The sequence below is a fragment of the Myiozetetes cayanensis genome, unplaced genomic scaffold (genome assembly GCF_022539395.1).
Source record: "Myiozetetes cayanensis isolate MyiCay16 unplaced genomic scaffold, myiCay2020 scf17, whole genome shotgun sequence".
NCBI lineage: Eukaryota > Metazoa > Chordata > Aves > Passeriformes > Tyrannidae > Myiozetetes > Myiozetetes cayanensis.
Genome location: NW_026087378.1, coordinates 5413707 through 5435609, shown reverse-complemented (window position 1 = coordinate 5435609; position 21903 = coordinate 5413707). Strand labels below are relative to the sequence as shown.

The window sequence follows — 21903 nt, the reverse complement described above, 5'->3', positions numbered from 1 at the left end:
AGCCCCAGAGTTTGCCTTTGTTTTCTCAATTTGATCTTTCTTTTCTTATTTTTATCATTTTTTCAGTCAAGATAACCTGTTGTAAGAACCTCTTTAGGTTGTGTCCAGAGCCACAAGCCTGAGCTATGAGAAACTTTTACAGTATTACCTTTCTCATTTGCATTCCTGCTGCCTGATTGCTGGGACCTGGATTCCATATAAACAGAATTCATGATATGGATGGGTTTATTCTATGTCCAGCAGTTCCAAAATTTTTCTCCTGTGTAAGCCCGGTGAAGTCAGTCATTCATCAGTTTTAATTTTGGAAAAATGCATTCCCATGACCAACTATTCAAGTGTAAAAGACACAAACTGGCTTAATAATGAAGAAAATAAGGATGTAAGGTAGAACAGAAACTTCTTTAGGTCTAAAAGCCACCAACTTATCAGAAGTGAAGAGAACCAGGAACGATCACATTTAAATGACAGGATTTAACAGAGATAACTGCTCTGAAGCTTATACAGTCTTACAGTGTACCAGATTTGATTCATTTAAAGGAAAAAAAGAACCATATTGAAGGGTAAATTCCAGTAACATGAGGCCATCTAGTGGAATACAACTTTTGTCTTCCAGGCTTTGATTTTTTACTTCTGGACTTAGTCCCTGCTCCACAATAGTTTTCTGTAACTTGGGAAATACTGTTACTAATGGATGCAATAAACTTATTCTCTAGAAAGTTCACCATGGACAAAAGCAAAAGAGTTAAAGTTTATTTTAATAAACATGCTAAACAACATAAACTAATCAGAATTGCACAAAGATAAAGGAAAAACAAGCATTTAAAATTTAGCTACAAAACTGGAAGAATCAAAGCACTTCCTAAGAAAGCTGAAACCTTTGGGGAAAAGTATCTGCTAAAATTTCTGGATAAATGGAAGAAAACACTTTATCAACAAGGGGAAAAGCCTGCACTGACTTGTGTCCACTCAGATCAGGTGGCATTGTCAGAAGATTTGAACTTTAACTGTGTAGACCAATACATAATGAAGGGCTCATTTAAAACCAACTTTCCTGCTACAGGAACAGGAATGCTCCTGAGAATCCCAAGGAAGTGCTTTTCAGGGAGGACAGAAGTGTCAATCCCAACACTCTGGAGTGGAGCAAAGCAGCAAATGAGAGAACACAGGCGGAAAACTGACTTTATGCTTTGTTTGCCACCATCAGAACAGGCAAGATGAATGAAATCCAATTAAGAGACTGTAGTGGGGCAGGGGGACGCTGTTCTCAGCACTCTTCTGGCATGCAGAGCTCCTTCAGCAGACCCCTGCTTGCTTCACGTGTAAGGCACCTCTACTTCTCCTGCAAAGGAAGGGAAGAACATCCGTATTGCAGATAGAAAGCTCAACAGCATGCACTGAAATCTCTCTGAAGCCCTTTGCTAACAGAGAAGACACTATAAACATTTGTAGCAGACGTGAGGGCATTGATCTGTGAACAACTTTCCTTTGAAAATTATATATTTTATCCATAAAAAGCTAGGTGTTTCCAGTACCACTTTTGAATTGTATGACCCAAGGTAGGTCCAGGTACCAGGTTAGGCCTGTGTTGCTGATTGGACTCTTCTCCTTACTGTCCAACTTCTACAATAGGAAGTTGCTCACACAAATACCAAGGTCATTTGCTTAGACCAGTTGGACCTTACTGGAGGGAGAAGCAATTAATCTGAATAGATTAAGCAAAGGAACAGAGAAGTAGCAACCCTGGAAAAAAAAAATGATAGGACTTAGGTGGAATGGAAATCCCAGATAATTCAGCTAACCTCAGACTTTGGCTAATTCAGGAGCAATTAGGAAGAGTTGTACTTACAGGACTGCTTTGCAGAAAGAACACTTGTTGTTATATGTTTTTCCATCAGAGCCGCAGAAGGGTTGATAGAGCCTTTCGCAGTAAATGGGTCTTCCTCTCTCTAACCTCCTGTATTCACTGCAGTCCACCTGTAAATAGAGTGTCATTTTTCTTTGAATCCATCTTTCTCACATTCTCCATCCACCCACAGAAATAATGAATACATGACATTTTTGGACATGTTTGTCAGCTGCTCCAGAGCAGCGCAGTTGATGAGGCTTTGCCATCTGTATTAGCTGAGCCTAAGCCTCAAAAAAAGAATGTTCCTTATCACAGAGATGTGTGTGATGCTGCCTGTGACAAACTGAGCACCTTTAAGGACTGTGCTCTCCATCTGAATAGCATTACAGTCACTGGAAAAAATATAGCTACAAAGAAGTTGAGGGTTAGTGTTTTTTTCTAGCTGATTGCAATGGTCAGTGAATTCAGGTGAGATTACTTCTTAAGGCTTTCTCTCTCTTTATTGCACAGTATCAGCTCTTGATGCTTTTTACACTGGGGGAAGGTTCTGACCAGGTGAAATTAAAGTCCTATTTAAGTATTGGCATGAAAAGAAATTGTTGGAGGTCTCATCTGATTGTGGGATTATATTCATTACAGACTTAGGCATGGAAATGGGACTACAAATGTCCAGTTGTTTCTTGAACACCTCCAGGGAATGGGGACTCCACCACCTCCCTGGGCAGCCCCTTCCAATGTTTGACACCCCTTTCCATGAAGAAAATCCTCCTGAGTTGTGTTAATGGGGGCCCAGCTCTGTGTGTGGGTGAATTTTCCTTCCCCACTATTCATCACTGGACTCTGAAAGGTCTTGTCCCTGCTCATCCAAGTAAGGATTTTTATTTCTTGGCGTCTCATTTCTTTCAGAGGGTGACCCCAGGATGACTCCAGCATACCCAGAGAGAAATTAAAACCTCCAAGTGCCAGATTTAGGACCTGAAAGTCATTAAGAAAGACTTAAAGTGTCATCATTAGATAAATATTTAAAAAAATCTAGATTTCTCACCCAGAATACATTACAGGTAAAAACATTTGGAAGTTGTCAGGGCAACTGTATGAAAACCACATATCTCAGAGTTAGGGATTTCTCACTAAAATCTCAATACATGGCTAGCAATTAATTAAAGTTTAACACTGGGCTTTTTTTCTGTCCTCATATTGTTACAAACTATATAGAGTTTTATCCAGAAATAAAGAAAATTACTCACCTCGTTCTCTTTGTCAGCATCTGCAATAAAACAGAATCACAAAGGATAAAATAAAAACCACAGTTAATGAACACTCAGTTTCAAACAAGGAGGATTTCATTAGTCTGAGCCCTTCCAGCAACACCAAGTCTCCTAAGTCCTTGAAAGTAAATACTGACAGAGCTTTTCAGTGTTTAATAAGACACAGGTGTCAGAACCTATTAAACACGTGGACATTATTCTATTATTTACCTCAGAAACCTCTGTCAGCTGCTAGAACAGCCTCTGTTGTAGGAGCGACTGGAGCCATTGTTCCCCCTTTCACCACAAACAGATTGAAGCCCCAGAAGTCAATATTGTATTCAATGACCAGTCTGTTCAGGATCAACTGGTTGTTGAGCATGACTGGGTTTTAATTCCTAAGTTTATAAAAAGTTTCTAAAAAAAGTTGCATGTGGTTGTACAAAAATCATGTGTTCCTTTTATGCTTTGATTTTCTGTCAATAATGAGGATAATATCTTCATTAAACTATAATATTAAATATGTATAATAATGATAATCCAATTTTGATCATAATACCACTTTAAAAAGTGATTTCATTTGCTGGTCAATACAGACTCTAAACTGATTGGCCCCTATTTTGTACACACATGGCATCTGATAGAATGGAACCCTGTTCTGAGGTGGGGCTTCAAGGAGCTACTTCAAAACAGTGCTAATTACACCTCCCAGAAAGTAATCAAGTGCCACTGGCATGTCTCCATTACGGTGACACATTTGTTACTTTCTTTAGGAATGTATTTGTTCTCCTGTCCTGTAATCATCATCCTGGGGCTTCCAAGGGGTAAAAGTTATCAGGCAGAGACTTCTGTGCAGCAGGAGCAGGAGGAAAATGTGTTATGGCAATACAGCTCTAGCACTTGTCTTTTGGACTAGATGTGGCTTTTTCTGATCTTTAAAGCCCTTAAACTTTCCACTGGAAGTTCCTTTCATGGAGATGTTTACATCTTCTCATCAAATAAAGTTGTTGAACATAAAGAAAACTGTCAGGAATAGTGTTCCATGTCAAGATGTTATTTTTTCTCCAGTAATCTCTTAATAGCCACTCTGCATGTGGTAGTGAATGCAAAAAAAATGTAGCTCAAAAAGTAGTTATTCATACAGTTTTAAAGGAGACAATAAACTAGGAAGTTCAAGGAAGAGATCTCCTGGAATTCTTATGGGAGTAATATTTATTTATTTCTCTGCAGTTAATGAAACACTGAAAGAATGGTTTCTGTCAAATCATGCAATTTCATTGAAATTGTTGTTCATAAGTATTTTGATTTTGAGACAATTTTCAAAGCAACCTTTTCAGACCTATCCAAAATAGAAAAATATTAACTTGTTTAATAATTTTGGGTTTAATATTGTAATTATTTTGCTTCTTTAATGTTCTTAATGCTTTTGAGCATCTGTACTCTAGCAGAAATGTGGACTGTCTCAGTTATCTTAAATGTACTTACTTATATCTATATCTTTTATTGCAAGGTTTTAGTACAAATAAAAATACCAAGAAATTCCTCCCAGCTCCCTATTTTATCCCAGAGCAATCTACCCTTCAAAGCTCTCTGCAGCCTGGCAAGCTAACAGTATAAAGAGGTGATTTACAGCCTTATTATGTGTCCTGTGCATAATCAACTGTCCCCTGCATGGCAGGAGAAGGACCTCATCAGCTCCAACCTCCCTTCTCAGATAAAATTTAGAAATAAGTAGGTAAAAACAGCTCTAGTTCTGAGGCTTTGCAGTTCTTTTTAGTCACAGTGCAGAATGCAGCTCTGATTCACATCACCACCAACGATGAGGTTTCATCCACTCAAATGGGCAGCTGTACAGCTGGTACAATAGTGTTTGATAAATGGAGCACAAGCCTAAAATTTCACTTTCTGTATCCCACCCAGGTCTAGGAACCATTGCTCTCTGTCCCAATACACTGAGAAACTTGCAGTCTTTAGACATCAGAGCTGTAATATAGCAGGAAATACAGGAGGTTACTCACTTGCCAAGCAAAGGACTGCCAGAGCGAGGAGCACAAAGACTCCTGTTGTCTTCATGGCAAACAGGGGTTCTTGGCCTGTTTCACAGCCAGTCTGTCCTTCAAGTATTCCAGCACGTTTAGCTCCAGTGTGTGTCCATGTGTCTGTGGGAGCAGATATTTATATACACGAGCACAAGGAGCAGGAACCCTGGTGATGAAATCGCCTCACACAGAACGTAATTAGAAGAAGGTGTTGCCCATGTAGTGTCAATAGAATGTCTTCTGTACAACGTGAAGGTCATGAGTGTCCCAGCGTGGATTGTGTTGATAGAGCAGATGTATTGTTCCTTGGCTAAGCCCCTTGCCTAATTAACTGTTCTATCTCCATCAGCGAGTCCAAGGAGTGACTCAGTAAGGTGGTTACTTATTGCTGGTCTGTTATTGCCTATTGACTCTTAGAGATGAACACAATTCCCAGGGGAAAAATAATTGTTGCTGGGTGTGTTCCAAAAGATTCATCCCAGTAGAGTTGAAGTCCTTAATTCCTGCTGTCTTGATGTTTTGGAGCTGCCTGTGAACTCTGTTTAAAGGTGATGCTGGTTCCTATGGCTGTGCACTGAGCCCTTCTAGGCTGCTCTGGAAAAGAATGTTTCATTTGAACACCCTAAACTTCACAAAAAGCCCAGAAAATCCTTCAGTGTTCTCCTTCCTTTAAAATTCTGCCACTTCAGAGATTGGAACCAATGCTCTGTGAGAGAAAGAGCAAAGATACCACATCGCTCTGCCTGGCAAAGAGCAGGGATGAGTTCAGAGCCACTGGGCATCCTGTTGAGTTACTGCCTGGTCTGGTGTCATGGAGATATGGAGGAGATTCCTCTGCCTGCCCCTCTTCTCCTATTTTCCTATTTGCAGCACAGTAGGAGGGATTCTTCAAAAAATTCAGCATACCAACATGTTAGTGACTTAATCCACAGGCATCATTTTCTGTCTTTTATAATACAGCTCAAGGGGGGAATCACAATGGGACACTCAGTTCTGAGGCTTAATTTTCATGAAGTTCAAAGTAATGTGGAGCTGATAGTTTTGTTTGAACCCATCCCTCCAAAATCAGTCTTGTCTTAGTGTAGTTGGGCAAATTGTCTCAATAGGAAAGATCCCTGCACACCACTACAACTCACAATATTTCAGTGATCACCTTCCCTCATTGCAAGGAACTGGGGCCATATGTGCTAATTTCAGGAAGAGAGAGGGGACTGAAAGTTCTTACAGAAAAGGTTGTAATAGGTCAAAAAGACTTTGGGGCCCACTAATTCATTCCAAGAAGGATAAATATCATCTTGTCTTTAAGGATTATAGTTAATTAATAAATGGCTAATTTCTCATCACTTCATGGGATGAAAAGTATAAATGCCATCAAATTCAAGTTCCAGCATAGGTAAAGATCTGGTTTGAGCTGGAGTCCTGTAATTCAATGCCTTTACTTCAGTGATTTAATATTTAATTTTCCTTTTTTCTTAACTTGGACATCTGTGCATGTTCCTTTGAAGTTGAGATCACAAGAGACAGGCTGTGGTTTACACTGGAGTTGGTCTAGTTTCTTCTGCTTTGGGTTGTCAGTGAAATTTTTGTACTGGAGAGCCCAAAACCTTTCTGAAGAGCCTGGCAAAGAGCATGTACAAACTCTGTGGAGAGTATTCAGGACATGTTCATTGGTTGGTGGACAATTACCAACATTAGGCAACAAGAGCAAAACCCAAAGCAAGCCGGAAGTTACTCCTAATCTGAATAGTTTTGAACAAACAAGACTCTTGAGGAAATCTTGAAACTGTAAAACTGCAGCTTGACAGAACATGCCGGTTCCTTGACACTGGAATGAGGAAATCTGCCACTCTGGTTATGCTCTCTTGCCCTAATACAGTGCTCCAGAGTGTCCTGTCTGATGCAACCTCAATATCCATCCCATCGCCTCCAGCAGAAGAGTGTAAACATCTGCTTCAAGTCTGCTAAGTTGATGTAGGAATCTTTTCTGAGACTAGTGCAGAAAGAGATGACTCTTGGAGGTGGGAAGGGACCAAAAAGGGAGGCAGATTTCAAATGAGATTTTTCTTAGCGTATGAAAGTTACCTTTCTATTGGAAGGATTCCTAATGCTTATTCTATGCCCCATATTGGGAAAGCCATGGGGTGAATGTTTTCTTTCTGGTAATGTTTAGGTGTATTGGTTAGAGCTTTTGAATCAAATAAAGATTCGTTTCTTGAACAATGGACCTTAAGTTTTGTAGGGCTTGCCCAGACCACTCAGGTAGGAGGGACATAGTCGTGATGAGAGGCTGTGACATACTGCAGGGTGTGCAAACAGCAGCTTGCTCACAGCAGGGACTCAGCTGAAATCCTGGAGATTTTTGTGTTTTGAAATATCAAAGCTGTCTTAGAGCTTTGAGAAGAAAAATGCCCTACTCAGAGAGCAACAGTCTGTTTCACTTTCTGCAGTGAGGTGTTACACAGAATCCCAAAATGAAACTTGGGGAAAAGTAAAATGCCACAGAACACTTACTGCAACTCCAGCTTAAAAGTAGACCAAAGCCTCTGGATCTCTATTCCTTGCTTTGAAAATGGGCAGAACTCACATCAGCCAGCTAGAGAAAATAGTCACCATTTGACTGAAAAAATGCTTTATCTGAGGCATCTTTCTTGTCTAAACTTGTTGTTTGCCCTGCTAGCTCTTCACATGGAGCTGGTCTGACAACCTGAGGCCTGTCATCCTCAGGTAGACTGAAGGTTCCCTTAGATCAGAGTGCTGTGTTCAAGAACTTTCCATGGCATATTGGGAAGAGTCCGGTTTTCGTGGTGTGGAAGTTGGATGTGAGTCAATGGCTTGCCCCTGTACTGAACAAGTCCAGCTCAGCATGCTGGGCTGTATTAGTAAGAGTGTAATTATCAAGTTCAGCACTGATGAAGCTGCATCTGGCATTCTGGGTACAGTTCTGGGCTCCCTGGCACAAAAAAGGCACCGAAATACTGGATCAGAACCAGTGAAGGACCAACAAGGTGTTTAGAGGGATGAAGCACGTGTCATGCTAGGAAAGCTTGAGAGAAGTGGTTTGCCCAGTTTGGAGAAAGAGAGTAAAGTCTCGTTGCTTTCAGCTGCTTTCAGGACGTGCAGAGAAGACAGGAGCCAGAGTCTTCTTGGAGATGCACAGTGAAAGGAAGAGAGAGAACAGTGCAAATTGCACCAAGAGAAATTCTAATTAGATATGAGGAAAACAAATTTCACAATGAGAGTAGTCAAGAATAGGAACAGGTTATCCAGAGATCATTGGAGATACTAAAAAATGGATCTGTTCTGAACTGGCCATAATCTAGTGATGGGTGTGGGGTGTGGGGAACCAGGTGACCTCCAGTGGTCAATTCCAAGGGAACTGATTCTATGATTCCCACAGGAGAATGTCAAGTGTTGCTGGCAGGCAGCTGCTCAGGGACTTTGTGGCATATTTGTCCTTATGAGTTAACATTTGACAAAGCAGCACAGACAGTAAATTAGCACAATAGATTGATTTTACCTACTTGGAACACATGTTGTTCGTTGGAAAACAAGTGTTCAGATCTGCTTAGGAATAGCTGCTTCCCAAAGCTGTGTCAGTACAGCCTCTTCATCACACCTAAAACTAATTTAGAAATTTATAGGAAATACTCTGTATTGAAGAATAGTGAGTGAAATTTTGACCTAGTCATCAAACTCATGAATACATGTAGGTTAATTGTGGGCCTCTCATAGTTTTCTACCTTTATCTTCATATCTTGTCTTATTATCTGTCCAAGTTGATCTTTTGAAGAAGAAAAAGTAATTACATGGTGTTACATCTGGTAAAATATTAGTGCATATTTTTCTGAGAGGAGGAGAATTTTTCACAGTTATTCATATATTGCTTTTAGATTTGGAGTGCTGAATGGGGCACGATTGGGATGCCAAATATGCTGCTGCAGCACGTCATTAGTTAAGTGCCTGCTTTATTCTGCTTGGGAGGGTGTTCTGTGGCTGCATTCCAGAACAGTAACCTGTTCCCATTCATCTGATGGAGTGCCTCCCACTGAGGGCATCAACAGTGCTGAAAAAATGGCACGTGGAATAGCTACAAAACATATTCTCACACACACCACATAAACCTTTGAAGAATGTGCAAGCCAAGATAGATCCTGCCACGGTCACCCACATCGGTGATTTCGGTGCGTGTTTATTCGGGACGCGGTTCGTGGGCTCCCTCAATCTTGCTCTGGGTGGGTGGTTTGGGTTGTCCGCCCATGTGCAATTAACATATCAGACTTTTGAAGTCTTGCTCAATGGAAGAGTTGAGAGTCAAGTGATGTGTTTGTTAAGGCATCAAACTGGGCCAAAACAGTATTTGCCTGAAGGAAGGTGAGTTTCCCATTTTCCACACCTTAAGAGAGATCAAAGGAGCCTTTCTTTAACACTGCAGGTGTCAAGGCAGGACAGATCCCTGCTGAAGGTTTCATGTGTTATTTCAGAAAGTAAAAAAATAAACCCAACACCTCTCTGCAAAGGCTGGCGCTGAGCATTATGTTTTTCTTTGTATCTTCTGATATTGCTAAGATACAATACCACAAGGCTGTGATACCTGAACTGGTGGATCCTTTGAATTACTTAGTGCCATTCCATTGATGGGTCTGAATTGATTCTTCACAGGTAAAACAAAACAAGCATTAACAGCTTAACATTTCCACTGAAAGTATTGCATCTTGAGCATTGAATAGGACTTATATTAAATTGCCTCAAGATGCAATTCCCAGGTGTTCAGCACTTTGAAGTTCTGTCACACTGAACTCATCAATCTGACATATTTGAAGCAAGGTTTCTTTTAAGGTTTTTTGATGTCTCAGAACAAGGCTGGGGAATATACACTGGATTTCCCTCTATTACAAATACTATTACTTCCATAAAAGAGAATCTACAACTTATGAAGAAAAGGGATAAGATGAAGGTCAGCATGGAAGAAGGGATGGATATGAAGCATTTGGACCTGAAATCTGTGTTTTCCCACAGAACCTTAATTAGACATAAGCCTTTTTTTCCCCCGCTTTTGCTGCCAGCAAGTGCCTGCTTGCCCAGCTGAAGCACTTAGAGGATAGCAAGTTCCTACTGTAACCTATTAGTGCCTCATTAAGGACACCAACTATTTGTCAAGCATTCCTTAAGATGAGGAGCACCCACAAAAAGCCCTGAAGGGAATTAGTCAGTCTCTGTTCAGTGCAGATTTAGGGAGGTGTGGTAGGCAAAACCTAAAGCCACAGGTTGAGTGATGAGTATGAATAGAAAGCTGGAGGAGCTTCCCCTTCCCAGAAAATGGTGGGACACAGAGTCAAGAGTAGGTCCAGTATAAGGCTATTATCTATTATACAATTAATGACTCTCATACCTCAGGAGCCTCAGGAATAAATTTAGTTCTATAATTTTATTTCAGAATCTCTGATTTTGTAATCTGAAGTTTCAGGGGCAATTTTGTACATCATGCAGCCTGACTGAGTCTATGCATTGTGGCATTTATCAGAAGGTTTCCAGATCATTTGCAGTGCAACAAGGAGAGGAATTAAGAAAGAGAAGTCCAAGGACTAATTGACACATCAATTATTATGTTCCTGAATGGATGGAGTATGTTAGAAAATTATCTCCAGTATATGGAGTCACCATAGGGAATATTTGAACTGTGATAGTAACACCTTTTTATACAGTCTAGACAGTCCCTCAGAGGTGGGAGACTGACAATTCTTAGAGGAGATATTCACAGGCACTTGGGTCCATATGAGGCCCAGGTAATGGATAATCAAGGATTAAAGCCAACTTTATGTCTTAGAGAGCAGCCATCTTATGATTAACCTGATTTCTGCAGAATAAGGGGCAGTTTCAAGCTGTGCTTTCTTATTTTCCTGAAGAATCTTAGCCAATGACTTCCCTCACTGGCTCCTGATTACCCCATAATCCATGCCAGAAGAGCTTCCTGTAGGGAAGCAGTATGGCATTATTCACCTTATGGCATTATGGCACAGAAAGGGAGATTCCTCTGAAGGCAACAGATCAATATCCTTTGTCAGGATACTCGTAAATTTAGCCTGAGTATTTCAGAGGATGGAAACTGGGCTGGACCCAAATTAATGAGAGGTTGCAGTGATGGGTTTCAATGGTGCCAAGGTTTCAACCAGTTATCTGAAGAACAGGAAGGTCGGTCCTATGAATTCTGAACACTGCACCAACAGAATCAGACAGAAACCTCAAAGACCTCAAGATCTATTTCAAGTGGTTTCAGTGGCAAACCTCCTGACCACAAAGGCCAGAGAACCTCAGTGTTCTCTTCGCCTGCAGAAGAGGGTTCAGGGGATCTGGGTGACTCACTGCTGTCACTTTGCTGGGTGGTCCTAAACACTTTTACAGGCCATGAATTTGTTAGTATTAATCACTAATAATTACTTTGCCCTGCAGACATTTTTGCAGGAGTAGTGTTAACATTCTGGTAAAAAAGGGAAGAGTGACACAAACCATTCTTAAAAAAAATCACAAGTAAACCAAATTTTCTTGTTTTCAGATGTATTTATTATTAGCTCATAAAAAAAGTACAATAAATTGCATTTATAGTGGAAATAAGACACATATTACTAGCACTTGTAGCTAGATTGTCAGCAGTTTTCTGAAATATCAGATATCTCACACATTTCAGTCTATAAATATCTGCAATTACCACCATGGCTAAGACTGGGAAAAAAGGAAGCATGGTTGCAATGAAAGTCTTTCTTTAATTTCACTGGTTCTTTATCATGGCTTAAAGTCTGAATCATCAGATATTTCACTATTTTGCTTTCCTGTAAGTCGGGACTCAGGTGTTTTGACAAATGTTGCCCCATCACTGGAAGTGTTCAAGGCCAGGTTGGACAGGGCTTAGAGCAACCTGGTCTAGTGGAAGGTGCCCAGCCCATGGCCAGGGGGTGGAACTGGATGACCTTTTAAGGTCCTTTCCAACCCCAACCATTCCATGATTCTATGAAAAATACAGAGGCTTCAACACATGCTTCTGCCTTTTTCCAGACCTGGGGACTTTGTGAGCATTTCAGAGCCAGGACTTGAGGTGTTTTACCTGAGGTTCTGTGAAGACACCAGCACATGATACAGTAGTAGGAAGATGCTTTCATAATGAACTATAAAAATACGTATTCTAAAGCTCTAACTTTAATTAGATGCTTAACATCCATATATAAAACCTGTTAACAACTGGCCTCTGAGGTATTAGATACAGTACAGGTGTAATTTCAGCTGCCATGGTTGTAGTTGCAGATTCCTGACTCCTATGCCCTGAGCCTGTGGCACAGCAGCTTGGAATTCATTTTATTGTCAGTAAATTCCACTGCAGGAGATGCACTGGATATATGTGGATCACTGAATAAAGGGCCTCCAGTGACCACAAGCGTGGAGGGAAAGGAGATTGTTTAGGAAGGGTTAAATTCAGGTACTGGCTCCCAGTTCCTTTCATGTTCATGAAAGGTGGTAATAGGACTCTTAACCACAGCACTCATGCAGCCAAGGCTTTCTATGCTTACACATTCCAACTAAAAATAAATAAAAATAAATAATTAAATAGACACATAATCAAACCATTAAATAATGGAATACTGAAACAGTTCTTAGGGGAAGTTACTTTACAAATAACATATGAAATGGTTTGAACAGTAACTGCCATCAACTGCTCTTGCAAGTCATGCCAATAAATAAATAAATAAATAAATAATAAATACATAAATACATAAATAATGGATAAATAAATAAATATTAAATAAATAAATGCAATATAATAATATGAACCTACAATAATAGCTGACAGCAACATATCAAATTCATGTTAATATAACATGATGTATACTAAAGGTGTTACTCGTATCTGGGGAATTTAAGAGCTGCCAAAATCAGGAATATATTCATATCTCACAAAAAAAGACGTTATGACTTCTTAATAATCTCAAATGCAGATTTTTCTTCAAATTGTGCTTATATTCTTGTGATAGTTCATTCTTTGCTTTCTGTAGGAGTATTGTGCCATCTTCCTGGAATCTCTTACTTGTTATCTGTAAAATAAGAGAAAGCAAATTTACGTAAGAATTATCTTAATTCTCCTCAGGCCCAGATTTTTACTCCACAAGCCCACACCGTGCAAGGCTCAGGAGGCTCCGTGTCTGATGGGGATCAGGGATCCAGCTTCAGCTGATACGTGTGAGGCACTATAACCCATGTCCATGAACCTACATCCACTGTTTCCTCTCTGATTTGAATGGATTCTAATTGTCTCCTCGATTGTTTTTGTAAGAGAATCACTAGTTTGGCAGCCCAACACATTTATTCTCTTACAGATATTTAATGAAAGAGAATATTCAGGAACAATAATGGTTATGTAAATAATGGTTATATAAAGGAAATGTAAAATCAATGATCATTTAAGAATTAGGAAAAAAACCATAGACTCCATACTCTTCTAGTAAGGAAGCATAGCAGAAGGTTCTTTAAGCCTTACCTGCAGAGTGAAGACCAGTCACTCCAGGATGAGTGGTAATAACGATCCCTGGCCTGCACGGAGATCTCGTCTTTTGGCCCAGTGTTTGGAAGATGGATTGACTCTTCATCGGTATCATAGACCTGTGAACAGGGCACAGCTCCTTCAGTGGGTTGTAAAGGTCGAGAAGAACATACAACACAGTGCCAGAAAGGTTCCAACAAGCTCATGTCACTCAACCCCCCACTGGCAATCTGGTGTTTCACAGGCACCAGCGCCACCCACAGAGAGCAAAGTCCTGAGGGCTTGTGAGAACTGGAGCCTCAGCAGAAACCAACGAAACATGCTCATGTGAGAACCTGAGTTTCGGCAGAAACCAAATAAACAGCTCATGTGGCACTGAAGTTGCTGTTCTAAAGTGATCCAAACCCCAAACTGAAACACTCATTAAGACAAAGGAGTTATTTGTTTATCTGGGGTTTTCTCTTTTTATTTCTTCTCCCAGAGCGGGAGCCGTAAAAAACAGAGGTTACTCCTTTTCAGCATCATTGAAATTCCCCCTGAGGACCTGTGGGTGATATAAGAAGCATCTGCAGGCTCTCCAGTTTCTCCACCGAAGGGACTGTAGGAGCCAACACTACTAAAATCAAGGAATCAGCACTGGGGGAATGGCCCCATCTGCTGGTACGGGCGGGTGGATTCTGTCCACAGAGGGAAACACATCTTTGGATGTGTCTCTGGATTAATCCCCTGACAGACTGGGATGATCACTACATTTGTTTGCTTTTCTGATTGCTGGACCAAGGCAGAGCAGCACTGCAGTTCCAGTGCTGCTCTGTGGTCAGCTCATCTTTCCAGTTCTCTGCCAACCCAGGCAAGTCACCATCACCACTGTGTGTCCATGAGCATCAGCAAAGGAAGCAAAACCATTTGTGATTTAAAACTGACACAGAGGAGCAATGTTTAGATAATAATTAACTAACTAGAAATCGAGTGACAAAGACCATAGGCTGCACAGAAATTCTTCCAAATGAATCAGTGATTCCTTATTTCTTATTCTCCTATAAAGTCTGAGCTGCCCAGGTACAAACAACATACGAGGAAATCCATGTAATAGATCTGAGACTTCTTGATTTGGAAATGAGGATTTTCACACATTAGGACCACACAGCCTGCTAATGAATTGGTAAATACTTTTCTCATGCTAGCACAGCTATGCAATGCTGGGCAGGATTTTCTCTCCTCAGTTACATCAGGGATCTTACTGATCATAGAACTGGGAAGGTGTGTTTTTCTGCCAGGGCAGAACTTGCCACATTTGGGCCTGAGCATCCTTTTTTTAAAATTTTTGTTCACCATTCTTGCATACAAAGCTTATATTATTTATACTGTCTGTTCAAGCAATAAAATTATGTTTCAAATAATGCATTTCTACCTGGTGTCCGCGTTTCTTTGGGCTTTTAACTTTGACCTTAAAAGTCAAAGGGAAGTAGGACTTCGGGGTGCTCCATGTTTTGGGATATTTCCAGGTCACCATTCCATTTGTGGCCACATACTGACATTGAGGTGGGTCAGGTTTTACTGCAAGAGAAGATATAGAGGTAATTAATTCACATTAGCAACATAATGTTGGTGTCGTACTCATTTATCAGAATGAGCACTGGGAGACTACAGGAGATTAGGAAAGGAATAGATATGATGTATAAGAACTGCCTTTTGTGTGTCTCACAGAAAATTAAGCACACTCCCATAATATCTCTAGGTAAGATCCTGGGTTTTTTTTTCACCTGAAGGGTTGCAGAGGTCTCTGTTGGATACAGAGGAACATCTTCCACCTCTGCTGACTATTTGGACATTTACCAAACATCTGTTTCTTTAGGATGCTGCCACATTTTCACATGACATGTGGCATCATGATCACAATTTATATCCTCTTATTCCTGCCCATTTCTATTAATCTGCACTGTCCATTTCTAATATTAACCTGCCCTGGATGCCCATCTGTAGGAATGGATCAGGATGGAAGCATCCATAGCCTTAACCAGTTCTCAGAGAAGAGCCTGATGGGGTATTGGTTGTTCTCTGATTTCTTCCACATCCCCCTTCTAAAACATGGCCATCTATTAGAGAAGGCTACAGTACTTCTGGGACATGTGGGTGTGAGAGGGTTGAGGTCACAAGCCAGGAAGATATTGCTTCTTCACTTCCTCATCCTCTTCCAGGCTGCTGCTATGGCATGTTTTCCCCTGTTCCTGTAACTGGGGGCTTGATGCAGATTTACAGTATAATAGGGCAGGGATTCCCAAGGCTGATGTGATCACCTACCCTTAGTTCCACTGCCAGCAGCAAGAATAAAGCTAAGAATTGATCATGATTCCTGGTCTACTCACTGATATCTCTGATGAAGAAGCTGCTGGTGTAGTTCTCATATTCCACCTCGTCGATGACCTCCAGGAACACATAAATGGGCTGGTGCTCTTCAGCAAAGGGGCAGTAGTTTTCTTTGCGGCACTGGGTCGTGTATTTGGTCACCGATCCATCCGTGTGAGCCACGGGGCTGCTGCAGGTCACATCTCCCTGAGAGCTGGACACAGAACAGAGTACAGGAGTGGGAATGCTGGTTGGTTCTGAGAATGTGTTGCCACAACAACCAACAACATGTAATGTTGTAAGGTCAGGTAAGGTAATATTTTGATGTTGTTTGTATCATTTCATGGTGCACTTCATCTGCTGCAGAAAAAGCTCACTGGGAGTTCCTACATTTTCAGTGCTGTAGGACGTGTTAATGTAACATCACAGCCACACCACACCCCCTGCCTTAGCAGAAGGAATCCTAAAGCAGGGTATCTCAGTTCTTATTACTACCATCCCATGGCAAGCTCTAGTATCTTTGTTCCTTCACCCTCTCCAAATCCTTGTTGAGGAAAGGAGGGAAGGTTGAGAAGTATCCATTGGGAAATAAATACCAAAACTCATCTATAAAGTACTACCTGAATCTGCCTCTGTTTTTGCATTCAGCAAAATAAAACACTTTGCAATTGTTTCTTCTTTAATGAACTGAAGTGACCTTTGCTGAAATACTCCATGTTTTGGAGAAACCCCCAGGAGTGGTGGGAGGAAGGAAATCCCCCCAAGGTTCCCGTCACACATTTCCCTCACAGGTTTCTGCTGTTTTCCTCAGCAGAGACTTGTCAGTGGGCATGTGGCCTCTGCCGTGGGTGCAGCCTCCCACTCCCTTCATTCTGTAGAGAGGGGACTCGAAGCTGTGGTTGTTTCTGCTTTTGGCTCAACTTCCTCTCTCCCCTCCACAAACTCTTCTGCTATTGCTTAAGTTATTCTGTGGCTGAAACAGCCCAGTGGGGGTCATTCCATTTTCATGTCTTTATTAATTTCTGAGCTACTTCCATGCCCTTATTAGTTAACTTATTACCCTGTGATGCCTCAAAACATTTTGCAGATATTCCAACTCTGCAAGAGAAATTTCTTCCCTTCTACATGTTTTAAACAGCCTAAAATCTGGCATCTCCTACACAGAGTAGCACAAAGGGCTGCTCTGGCCTTACTATGAGTTTGTTAAGGAAAGTACAAGCTCTTACCCTTTTAGACCTCTGATGGTGAACTTCATATTTGGACTCTCATTTTCTGTCATCCATGAACACATGAAAATTCCAGAGTAGTTCTTTGCCTCACATTTTATAAAGGTCTGCATTGGCTCTAGATGGAAAAAGAAAGCAAAGCATGATTTATTTACTCTTCTTGCCGAAATGGTCAAAGCAGAGACAAAACAGTAATTCGATGGACTTATATCTATTCTGGCAGGTGGGTTCACAGGCAGACACAGCCTGAGGCTGTCCCGTGGGCAGCCACGTGTAGTTACAGAGCCAAACAACCACAGGTGGTGGCTAAAGGCTGGTTCACGTGGCACCACATGGACGTGGCATTGACAGGAGCCAGAGCACACCCAGGCTGTGGCAAAGAGCTGTCAGGAAGAGATTTACACTGACAAATCCACTGCTCCTTCCACAAAGAAATCCTGCAACTGTGCAGTTGGCAAATCCCTGTGTTTGTTACCACAGAGCCACTGAAGGAATTAGTTGCCTTCTGCTATCAGTAAAGCCTTTAAGAGAACCCATTTTAAAGTGGGTGTTTCTCACACATGTCCAGAAAGCTCCCTCTGGCCCTCAGTGCTGAGCAAGGAACATCCCATCATCTTTCATACCTTTAAAGCTTGTCAGAATCGACCTTATCATTTGCCCGTTGGAGTTGACTTTGCTTATGAGGAGGAAATTATAGCTGAGGATTTCATGGGTATTCTCTGCCAGACAGGTGTAGTTTCCAGCATCAGGGAACTCCTTCACTTCAACGATCAGAGTCTTTCCTTTCCCTTTCCATTCAGAGCCCTTTTTCCAGTAAACTGCTTCATGAGGTGTGTTACAGGTGAGCTCCACTCTCGTAGCTGGTGTCTCAGCATTCCACTCGGATTCTATGACGTACACTGGACACGGCAAAGAAAGAAATTAGCAGCTACTCCCATGTGCCAGTGGGAAGGTTGGACTGAGCCCTTTTCCTCAGCTCTACTGTCCAGGAGCTCAACAGTCCAGTGAATTCTGAGTTCCAGTGAGCTCTAGGACCTTCTCACCAGAGCATTTCACCACCAGAATAAGAGCTTTAAGGCTTTACCACAAAGGAGAAACACTAAGAAATACCTGTCAAACACAGAATCTTAACTGGCAGAAAACATTCAGCTCTAGGAAGTTTGGAAGTTTCCCAAACTGCTTATGGACATGTGAAACACAGGCAAGGTGAGTCTTACAGACTTCAAACACAAAGTTTACTCCCAATGCTGACAAACAGATTTGCAGTTTTCAGCACTGTGGTATTGCCCAGAGAACCCACAGGATTAATAATTTTTTAAATGTAAATACACAGGGAAAAGTAATTTAATTCCTTTTTAGAAATGGAAGACAATTGATGATTTTTTTTTCATATTGACTTGGGTCCTTCTTTTTGGACAATTGCCTTAAAGGCAGCTTTGATTATGCAGATACACTGACTGAACAAGAACAATGGATTTTATTTTCTGAATTTAGCCCAATTTTCTGGCAAATTATTCAAAAGAATTGTTTGTTTATTACTGAACCTGTATTTTTACAAATGTTTCTACGTTTGACTTATTTGCCAGGAAAGTTGATAAACTATTTCTAGGTTTTAAGTTTTACTTAGAAATACTTTTTATCCACAATAAATTCTTCACTTGTTTGACTTTGGGTGGATACCTAAGTCACGAGAGGCTGTTTCTGCCTCCAGGCTGCATAACTGAAACTTTTGAAAGAAGAGGAGAAGGAGTAGGAAATAAGACACTTGCTAATGCAAATATTGCAAATATGCTGTTGTATGACATTTTAGGACTTCTAAATATTTCTTCCAATAATTCCAATTCAATAATTGAATTCCAATTCAATAATTGGCTAATTATTGACAAAAAAACAAACACGTAGGAAGAACCTTGGCCTAAGATACCATAATTAACAAATTCTTTGCATATGGCCACAATTATAATTCAGAAATGCCCATGTCCTGAAGGTGGCTGAAGGTCTCAGGAGGTGAAGACTGGCTTACCATTTTCCTGAAGTTTCCACTGCACAGCTTCCAGTAAGGCAGCAAAGGAAAACAGTGAAAATAAGGCAGAGAGCAGGTGAGGCATCTGGAAGGAAAAAATAAATTGCTGAACTTCACTGAGGTTGGCTGAATGTGCACTGAAATCAGGCTCATGCTGGACAGAGTGACAACAAGACATGGTCAATCCCAGTGAACTACAAAACCTTCTGTTCTAAAAGCTCTTGGACTACATAAAAATTTAGTATCAGGTTTGTAACACAATTTTGATCCACTTGTAATTTTTACCACAAGCCAGATTAGAGAAGCAATCATGGACCTTAGAGGAAATTGTTGTGTGGAAATTGTGAGGAAATTGATCTGTCGGGAGCTCAGAAGCATCCTCAGGTCCCTCAGTTAAATATTCCTCATGCAAGAAAAGTCCTGCTGATGCCAGTGAGACCAGTTGTATGAACAAGGCAGTGGACATTAAATGTCATTCATACAAAGCTTGTTGGTTAAACACATCATCAATCCTATTCAAACAAAATGCTGTCAGTAAAGGGAAGGACCTGCTGATGGGTTTTGCTGGACTGTTGTCTCCATCATATCTGTGAGAACAAGTGACAGCAGGGTCAATAATGCAGTGTAGACCTGGAGTCAACACTGACTGTTGCCAAACTGGTTGTGATGTCCACCTCAGCTTGCACAATCTAATTAAATTATCAAGCAATTTCAGGCAAAATTCCTACTGGATTCAATGCCACAGCTATATTTGAAGAAAGGGCTGGATACACAGATCATTGTTACTGTGTAAGTGTGTAGCTTATTTACAATACGTAAATGCATATTTACCCTGAACTTGTTCAAAATACTGCTAGAGCTCTTTATGAAACACCAAACACCGTTATCAAATATTGTAGTAACCACTGGGCTGCATAAAAAACTTTAACAACAGTTATTTAGTTACACTTCTGAACTTTTTTAACTGGAGATTAAGCCAAATGAACAGGAAAATGCCTTAGAAAAAGAGATTGGTGAATATAGCTTTCAAAGACTATAGCCTATTCTGACTACACTATGAGTCCAAACAACCATAAAGAAACCCACAAAATGAAGTGGTTGAGGTTTTTTTCCCTCCCAAACCAGTCTTCTATTTAATGAAAGGGGAGTATCCCTCCTGATTTCTTGAGAGTGTGTGTTCCTGTATGTGCCGAATCTGCTCCTCACTGGCAGCTCCTGTTGTTATGAGCCACCCTTAAACTTGGTCAGAAATCAGCTGTCCCTGGGCCAGTGCCCTTTGGATTTGTGCACAGCTATTTAATGGGACCAGAAGCTACAAGTAAAGTATCTGGAGGGTGTACAGGAGAGGAACCAGCTCCTGTTGCAGATGCACTGAGAGCAGCACAAACCCCAGTGAAAAACCCGTTACTATCGAGCAGCCAAACATAAAATCATTTAGGTTGGAAAAGACCTCTAAGACATATAATATCCTATTAGCAGTGTATTGCTTCATTACAAGGCAAACACTCTTCGCTGATGATTTCATGTGCAGGCAGCATTATCTGGAATTTCCGAAAGAAAACTGCATTTTGCAACTTTCTGAAAAGATGCTGCTTTCTGTCACTGAAACATGACATTCATCACTATACTTCATAAACCCGAAACTAAACATCAAAACACCGGCCAAGACTGAAGGAGTGTGATACATGGCTTTCCTCCCATAGCAACCTTTTGTCAAAATTAAAACCTTCAAAACAGAAAAGTTTCTCCTGCTTTTAGAGGGAAGCTTCACAGGTTTGTGATGAAAAAAGTTAACAGTTTTAATGGAAATTATTCCATTTTTGAGATGGGGGGAGAACACTCCCTCCCCCATCTCAAAATTTTATTGAAAAATTAATCAGAAATAAACTCAGTTTCTGAACATCATTAATCAGTGCAGTTGCCTGAGCACTTCATAGATGAGGAGAGTATTCCAACATCATATGTTCAGAGAATCACAGAATTGTGGAATGGTTTGGGTTGGAAGAGACCTGCCACGGGCAGGAACATCTTCCACTATCCCAGGTTGCTCCAAGTCGTGTCCAAACTGGCCTTGAACACTCCCAGGGATGGGGCAGCCACAGCTCCTCTGGGCAACCTGTGCCAGGGGCTCATCACCCTCACAGGGGAGAATTTCTTCACATACATCCAATCTAAACCTACTCTCTTTCAGTTTGAAGCCGTTCCCTCTTGTTTTGTCACTGCAGACCCTTGTCCAAAATCCCTCTCCAGAATAATTTCTGTCGGCAAGGACCTTTGGGCCTCATCTGGCCCAGTCTCAGCTCTAGGCATAGATAACAATTCTGTGACCTGTGTACATAAATTATATGCTAAACTTCAGGGAGATGAGCATATAAATACTGTCCTGAGTAAAATGTCACAAAAACTATTTAAATACACTTTAAAATAAATAATTATAAGTTCTCATTAGTTTTATCTGAAGCAGTTGGTATCAGAGTAAGAGAAGAAAGGAATTCTCACCTTTTCCTGTGACGGTGCCTTTAGTGAAGTTGTCAGGCAGGTTTGATTTGTGATCTGAAGGAAGCAAAGTGCTGGCTGCCTTATAAATACTCCTAAACTCCGAAAGGAAAGGGATGCTCTGTTTCACCGCAATACCACAGAATTGCAACACGT

At 40.9% G+C, this 21903-nt stretch overlaps 2 protein-coding genes across 2 annotated transcripts; both read right to left on the bottom strand.

The window, feature by feature from the left end:
* Nucleotides 1-1293: 1293 nt before the first annotated feature.
* Nucleotides 1294-5169, bottom strand: LOC126638417 (ovomucoid-like). The gene is made up of 4 exons (XM_050312284.1): nt 5112-5169; nt 3094-3113; nt 1847-1974; nt 1294-1339 (listed from the first exon to the last, which is right to left on the bottom strand). Exons 1-4 carry the CDS (start codon nt 5164-5166, stop codon nt 1294-1296), a joined length of 249 nt encoding a protein of 82 aa, XP_050168241.1. The 5' UTR covers nt 5167-5169.
* Nucleotides 5170-13649: 8480 nt separating this feature from the next.
* On the bottom strand, nt 13650-19336 carry IL12B (interleukin 12B). Its single transcript, XM_050312275.1, has 6 exons — nt 19252-19336; nt 17852-18127; nt 17229-17346; nt 16023-16216; nt 15068-15213; nt 13650-13775 (listed from the first exon to the last, which is right to left on the bottom strand). Exons 1-6 carry the CDS (start codon nt 19334-19336, stop codon nt 13650-13652), a joined length of 945 nt encoding a protein of 314 aa, XP_050168232.1.
* Nucleotides 19337-21903: the final 2567 nt, after the last annotated feature.